Raw genomic sequence first — 7,111 nt, 5'->3', positions numbered from 1 at the left:
AACCGTGGGGGACGGGGTTGGGGTCAGAGCCCGGCAGCAGGAGCCCCTGTGCCTCAGAGGGCAGGACAAGCCCAGGTGAGGGCTGGGGGGCTCCACCGCACAGCCCAGCGTGTCCACGGACGGCGTGGCCAGCCCAGAGCCCGGCCACCTCGCTCCCCTCCCGCTCCTCTCCCCGTCCCCCACCAGGGCCAGCTCCTCCATCCTTTCTCCAGGGTCTTGGGGCCTTGGGACATCCTTTGAGACCACTGCATCTCCCCACCTTCTCCTCCTGCACCTCCAGGACCCCGGCTTCAACCTGCATACCCTTCTAGACTGGGCACGCGCTCCGCCCAAAGCTCCTCCCACTGCGGGCGCACCTGCTGGGGTGATTCTCCAGGTGGGCCCCGCTGTCCCCGACATTTGAGCCCAGGACCCCCAGAGTCAGCTGGGCAGATCTGCAGGGGTCCCTCCTGCACCCTCCCCGGGGCTGGTGCCCACCCGGAGAGCATGTGGGAGGGGGTGCCGTCTCCAAGATCCAGGCCCATAGGGCTCTGGTCCCAGCCTGGAGGGGCCGGGGAGGTAACAGGTACAAGCCCCTCTGCCTCAACCACCCACTTGGACACCCACCTGGGCAGCTCTCTGAGCTGGGTGGGGTCAGCAGGTGGAAGTTGCTGCTGGGGGTGCTGAGAGGAGAGTGGGGCGCCTTTCACGTGGGGCTAGCAGACCTCTCTCCCCCACCTGCTGACACCTCCTGCAGGGGCCACTGCTGGAGAGGAAAAAGACCACCCAATTCCCCTCCTGTTCTTGGTGGGGAGGGGATGGTGCTGACTGCAGGCATGGCCACCTGGTGGGCAAAGACTGCATGGAGAGAAATCTGGGTGAAGCTGTGAGCAGGCAGGGAGGGCTTCCTGGAGGAGGGGGCCTGACTTCCACCGCACAGACCAAGGCACAGGGTCTGGGAGCAGGGCTGGAGGTGTCAGGGCTGGGCCTCTCGCCTCATCTGGAGCTCACTGAGGCCTCGCCCCTCACGTCCCGGATGCCGTCACCCAGGTGCCCAGTCAGGCGGCCCCTCTCCCTTGGCCCTGAGTCCTGTGGGAGGAAGAGGTGTCTGTGGCAGGGCATGTCGGTGAGGGCACCCCTGGGGGGTGGATAGACTCAGGCAGTCCCTCCCTGCTTTCTGCTTTGGGGGGCGCTGTATGTAGGCAGTGGCTAGGGCCTAGCCCATGCCAGTGACCCCTGGAGAGAGGATACTCATCCCCATTTTGCAGATAGGACGCTGAGGCCTGGGAACGCCTGGGCCCTGGCACGTGATTCAGCCCGAAGCCTTGGCGCGGCTGGGTCTTCCTGGCCTTTCTCCTGCGGCCCCGTGACCGTCCGGGAGCAGGCAGCCGCTCTGGAGTGGGAGCGCAGACCCTGACCCTGCAAGGTGGGCCCAAAAGCTTCCAGGCCCTTCTCTCCCGCGCAGCCTGTTCCAGAGAAAAACATCCCGTCGCCACGGCGACGACTGGGGCCCGGCTCTCATTCTTCGAGGTGTCATTAAATTTCACCCTGGGTGCTGTCGCCACTGGGTCCTGGCAGCCAGGAGCAGAGGAGAGGACCCAGCGTAAAGCCTCACCCGGGGGCAGCAGGCAGCTCCTGCCCTGCACAGGAAGCTCCTCAAAGCTGCTCACGGGCACCAGACAGGACCTGGGGCAGTGACCAGCCAGGCAACAATGAGGAACGACCTCTACTGTCCCCATGGCATGGAGGGGCCTGGAGCCAGTTAGATGCTGGTCCCTGGCATGGGGGGGCGGTGGCCTGGAGCTGGGCAGACACTGGTGAACTCAAAGACCCCTGAGAGGTCTTCACTCCCTGCCCCCTTGGATACCATGGCCAGGGAGGGGTGGGGTGTGGGTGGGTGTCGGCCTGCTGCAGGAGGGGTGGCCTGGCACTGCCCCATCCTGCGTTCAGGGCCATGGGCGGAGCCCCGTGCCAGCCTCCGTGGGTGTGGGTGTGGGTGAGGTCCCCGATGTGCCCGCTCCAGTCCCACCGGGAGCTGCTGGCTGTCACCCCCTCCGGATCGGCGGCTCGTCACGCGGCCTCTCGGGAAGTGGCCATTTAGAGGCCCGGGAGATAATGTTCCCTCCGCGCCAGCCGACACTCAGGCTTCATTATCGCCCGGCCCAGGCAGCGCTCCAGCCCTCAGGTCCTCACCAGGCTGCGGCCCCTCATCCCCCCTGGGAGGGGCTGGCTGAGGGAGAGCCGAGGGCGGGGGCACGGAGAAGGGGCCGGACAGCACCCAGCCAGCCGCTGCTCTGAGCACGAGGCGGCTTCAATGCCGTCAGGCCTCACATGCACTTCACGGCCCGGAGGCCCTGAACCCGCTGCTCCCATGCCAGGGTAGGCGGATGCAGGGGGGCTGATGGCTGCCGCGACGCAGGTGACGCCCCGCTGAAGAGGGGCCGACACCCCCACCCCGTTTCCTGAGCCCCCACTCCCCCATGTGCAGGCCACCCACCAGGCTAGGACACTCGGGGGCCGCCTGCCTTGTGCTGATAAAGGAGCCCCAGACTTTCCAGTCTAATAAAATCCTGAACCCCATGGACAGAGTCCACGCTGTTTTCTGGGTGCCGCCCCAAACGCCTTACTTTAGAAAGATGGGCTGCTCCTCCTGGGAGCCCAGCGAGCCCAGGCATCCAGGAGCCCCCGTCTGCACAGCAGGTAGCTGAACTCTGGGGGGCACGAAGCTGGGGGTCTTGCCGAGGCCCCTTCCCCAGGGCCCGGCACCCCCACTCGCCCCTCACTGGCACAGGTGCCCCTCAGCACGAGGAGGGGCAGCCCTCCTGGCCCCGCCTGGGTCACTGCTGGGTGTCTGTGGGGGGCCGGCCCCAGGACGCCCAGCAGCAGCGCTCCCCTGTCGCCACGGTGATGCAGTGGCTGTGCATGGCCAGGGCTATTTCTGTCCAGGAGACGCGCTGTCCTGCCCCACTGAGTCACCCTCCATGCTTCCGCCCACCCCTCGGCCTCCCTCCACCCTGCTCTGTGCTTGAGGAGGCTCTGGGACCCGACCCACACATGGGGGACTGTCAGGAACACCCCTCTCTTTTTGGGGGTAGCTCTGCTGGCATTGGGGGCACTGAGGGGCACAGGAAGGGGACTTAGGTCCCCCTTGGTTGGGCCTTAGCAGCCCCCCCCCGACACAGGGATGTTCTGGACACTTCTGAGCTGCAGAGGTGCCCATTTCACGGGCGAGGCTGCAGCTCAGACCCAGGGAGCAGTGGAGTGTGGGCGTCTGCCTGTCTTTCTCCACAAGCCCTGGGAGTCCCAGGGGCTATGAGGGGGTGGCCACACAGGAGCCCCCACTCCGTCCCAGTGAGACGCATCTGCAGAGCTGTGTTCTCGCCACCCAGGTCAGAGCTGCGCAGAGCTGGCTGGGGTGGCTGCGGGCGCCAGTCACAGGGCCTCGGGTCTTCACACCTCATCTGTGCCGCCACAGCCAACAGGGTGAGGCTGGTTGTCCCCAGAGGGGCCTGCGGGGCCTGCTGGGTGCTGTGGCCAAGGGTGAGCTGTCACCGCCCAGGGCCAGCTGGAGGGGGGAGCCTAGAACCAGCTGCAGCTGGCGTGGCCCCCACCACAGCCCTCCCCAGCCCTGCTGCCCGCAGCCTGGCACACGAAGCCCCGCAGGCGGACCCTTGGTCCCCCCTCACCCCAACCTCCTCTCCTCATCACTCTTTGCCCGGGGCGGGGAGGGGGCTGAGGGCCAGGCCTAGCTGAGGGGCTGGACGGAGCACAGGACCCCAGGTGGCACACGAATCAGCTGAGGGGACTGAGCCAGCCCGGGGCCCCTCCCTGCCCCAGCCTGCTTTCGGGCAAGGCCGCCACCATTCTCTCGCCAGCCCACTGCCTCCGGCAACAGGGACGGGGCCTGTGGGAATGGCCGCGTGTCCGTGTCCAGAGGCCCAGGGTCGGAGCCGGGCTCCGTCCAGTCTGGCCTCCCCGCCGGCGGCATGAGGGCGTGAGGGCTTGGCGTCCTGGGCGGGCAGCATGGCAGCCTTGGCTCCAGCCCCCTCGCCAACCCACCAGACACAGCTTCCTCCTTAGGGCACTGCGTCCTGGGCGGGCAGCAGGCTTGGTTTCCCCATGGAGGAGAGCAGTGCCCACCGTGCTGTCGCCACCCCAGCCGGCCGAGACGCCAGGCCCCCAGCCCCACTCATGGGCGTGGAGCTGCCAGGAAGCCCCGGGGGCCGCGAAGCCGGCTGCGTGGTGGACTCGAGGGCCCTGCCAGCATCCTGTCCAGAGCCCAGCGGCGCTGGCCCTCGGCCTGTTGGTCTTGGCCGGCCCAGAGGAAGCCACAGGCGCCCGGGCGGGCATGAAAGGGCTCTTTGACGCTGGGCTGCGGGGACAGAAACACAGACGGCCGGCCAGGCAGGGAGGACGCAGGGAGCGTCCCTGAGACGGTAACGGGAGCGCGGAGCCTGGGGGTGGTTGTGGGGGTCCTCACAGCTGCCCTGGGCAGGCCGGGCTGAACCTGAGGAGCAGGATCCAGCCCCGACCGCCTGCCTGGCGGGGCCGGGTGTGGGAGGCTCGGGAACTCTGTGGGCACTCCTGCAGGCCTCTGTGTGGGACGAGTGCTGCGGACATGCCCACTCCTGCCAGGCTCCCTCCGCTGGAGGAGTCCAGGGGGGTCTTCTGGTCTCCAGTGGGGCCAGGAATTGAGTCAGGGTATGCTGAGCTGGTGAGGAGGCAGGCAGAGGGGGTCTCGGCCGCCAGAGACATTCCACCCACCTGGAATGACCCACTGCAAGAGGAAGGACCTTGCTCTGCGCTGCAATCCCAAAGGGCTTCCTGAAGGAGGCAGACTAAATCTTTGTCCAGCAGAGCCGGTGTTCAGGGAAGAAGGAGGACCCCGATCCCAAGCACCTTCCCCCGCAGGAGATATTCCTGGCCAAGCCTCCAGATGTGGCCGTGGGGGGAGTGATGTGGGCAAGCCCTACCTGCCAGAGAGGGAAACTGAGACCAGGCTTGTCCTGGCAGGTGCTGGTTGAGCCAGGAGGGGGTCTGTCCAGGAGGACCAGGCTGGCTCTGGCTCCCCTTCGGCACCAAGGTTGGGGGCGGCCTCCCGAGGCCCCTGCAGGCCCTGTCCTGGGGGCTCCGGCTATAAGCTCGATGGGTCCGGTGAGGCAGGCCTTTCCCGGGAGCAGTGCAGCAGTCTGTGCCCCAGGGCTCTGCCCAGCCACAGCAGGTGGGGCCTTGGGTGGCCACCGCTCCTGAGTGTGGAAGGTGGCCTCGGACACCCCTGTGCCCATGACGGCTTCCCCTTCACCTGCCGGGTGCAGGGACCCAGCTTTGGGGACCAGGACTCCCTGACTCCAGGTGTCCAGGGTGCCTGGTGCAGCCCAGAGCCTCAGCCTCGGCCTCACCTGCTGGGCCAGGACCAGCCATGCCCAGGCAGGAGCTCCCGCCCCCACCCCTATCTCCCCCAACGGGGGCACGGCCGGGCAGCTGCAGGATCTGGGGGCTCCAGCTGGGATACCTCCTCCTCAGTCCCTCCCTCTCCCCTCTCCCCCAGCCCTGACCAAGATGGCAGCTCCCGCCCTGCTTCTCCTGGCACTGCTGCTGCCCACGGGGGCCTGGCCCGGGCTGCCCAGGAGGCCCTGTGTGAGCTGCTGCCGCCCGGCCTGGCCGCCTGGCCCCTACGCCCGGGCGAGTGACGGGGACCCGTGGTGGGGGCTGCCCCGAGTGCGGCCCACCATAGACATCGAAATCCTCAAAGGTGAGGCCTGTGGCGGTGATGCCTGCGTGGCTCCCCACCAGGGCCCAGCAGCCCAGAGGCAGTGGGGCCGGGACCTGGGGCTGGGGAGGAGGGGCCAGGAGGGGCTCACTGAGCACGGGTCTCTGCCCTGGCCACGATCTCTGCCCAGGGACACTCCCAGTTCCCCCCCTGAAGCAGGAAGAAGCCTGGCTTGGGGAGGGACCCATGAACCAAAGTGGGGTGCTGAGGACCCTGAGGAAGGGGCCAGGGTTCCTGGGATCCCCAAACTGGCAGCACCTTGGGAAGGGAGAGTGGGCCACCCTGCTGCCTGAGACCCCACAACAGAGGCTGCACTGTCCTGAGGGCTGGACAGCAGGCTGTGCTGAGGTTAGACGTGGGTAAGAACTTCCCAGCTTCTCATTCTTTATTTAACACCCAACCCAGACCCTCTTCTGCAGCTGGCCCTGAGCACCCACGTCCCCGCCCTCCCCGTGGGGACCGCCCCAGCACCGGCCTTGGCCCAGCCAAACCTTTGGAGCATGGCTTCTCACTGTGTGTGTGAGGGCATCCATCGTGCAGATGTGGGCGTGGGGGCTGGGAGAGGGGAGGTCGCTTGCAGGGACTGTGTCCTTACAGTGACCCTGGAGCCCCAGCCCCTGGCCTGGGTGCCTGGAATGGGGGCGGCCGCCCCGCCCGGCCCCAACCCTCGGCTTCCGTTTGTCTTCCGCAGGTGAGAAGGGCGAGGCCGGGGTCCGGGGGCGTTCCGGCAGGAGCGGGAAGGAGGGGCCGCCGGGCTCCCCGGGACCGCAAGGCCGCAAAGGCCAGAAGGGGCAGCTGGGGCCACCGGGCGCCCCGTGCCAGCGTGCCTACGCGGCCTTCTCCGTGGGCCGGCGCGAGGGCCTGCACAGCTCCCACAGCTTCCAGGCGGTGCCCTTCGACACGGAGCTGGTGAACCTGGACGGCGCCTTCGACCTGGCCGCGGGCCGCTTCCTCTGCGCGGTGCCCGGCGTCTACTTCCTCAGCCTCAACGTGCACACCTGGAACTCCAAGGAGACCTACCTGCACGTCATGTGGAACCGGCGGCCCGCGGCCGTGCTGTACGCGCAGCCCAGCGAGCGCAGCCTCATGCAGGCCCAGAGCCTGCTGCTGCCGCTGGCCGCGGGCGACACCGTCTGGGTGCGCATGTTCCGGCGTGACCAGGACAACGCCGTCTACGGCGAGCTCGGGGACCTCTACATCACCTTCAGCGGCCACCTGGTCAAGCCGGCCGCCGAGCCGTAGCCGGGAGAGGGCCCGCGGCTGGGCACGCCGCCCGTGTGCGGTGGAGGCAGCAGAGCTTAAGCGCCCACTGTGTGCAGGGATTGAGTGGTTGTGTGCTGACTGTGTGCGGGGATTGAGTGG

General features: G+C 67.9%; 1 protein-coding gene across 1 annotated transcript; it reads left to right on the top strand.

Moving 5' to 3' along the window:
• The first annotated feature begins 4,304 nt into the window (after positions 1 to 4,304).
• C1QTNF8 (C1q and TNF related 8) lies at positions 4,305 to 7,100 on the top strand. Its single transcript, XM_017510821.2, has 3 exons — positions 4,305 to 4,415; positions 5,528 to 5,731; positions 6,441 to 7,100. The coding sequence occupies exons 2-3, from the start codon at positions 5,539 to 5,541 to the stop codon at positions 6,989 to 6,991; spliced, it is 744 nt and encodes a 247-aa protein (XP_017366310.1). The 5' UTR covers positions 4,305 to 4,415; positions 5,528 to 5,538; the 3' UTR covers positions 6,992 to 7,100.
• Positions 7,101 to 7,111: the final 11 nt, after the last annotated feature.

The sequence above is a fragment of the Cebus imitator genome, unplaced genomic scaffold (assembly GCF_001604975.1).
Source record: "Cebus imitator isolate Cc_AM_T3 unplaced genomic scaffold, Cebus_imitator-1.0 Scaffold444, whole genome shotgun sequence".
NCBI classification, from domain to species: domain Eukaryota; kingdom Metazoa; phylum Chordata; class Mammalia; order Primates; family Cebidae; genus Cebus; species Cebus imitator.
The sequence above is the reverse complement of the archived record's forward strand: the minus strand, read 5'-3'. Positions and strand labels throughout refer to the sequence as shown.

Coding starts and splice junctions, on each gene's coding strand:
- C1QTNF8 (XM_017510821.2), top strand. CDS start 5,539: ATGGCAGCTCCCGCCCTGCTTCTCCTGGCACTGCTGCTGCCCACGGGG. Junction 5,732..6,440: donor AGACATCGAAATCCTCAAAG/GTGAGGCCTGTG, acceptor TGTCTTCCGCAG/GTGAGAAGGGCGAGGCCGGG.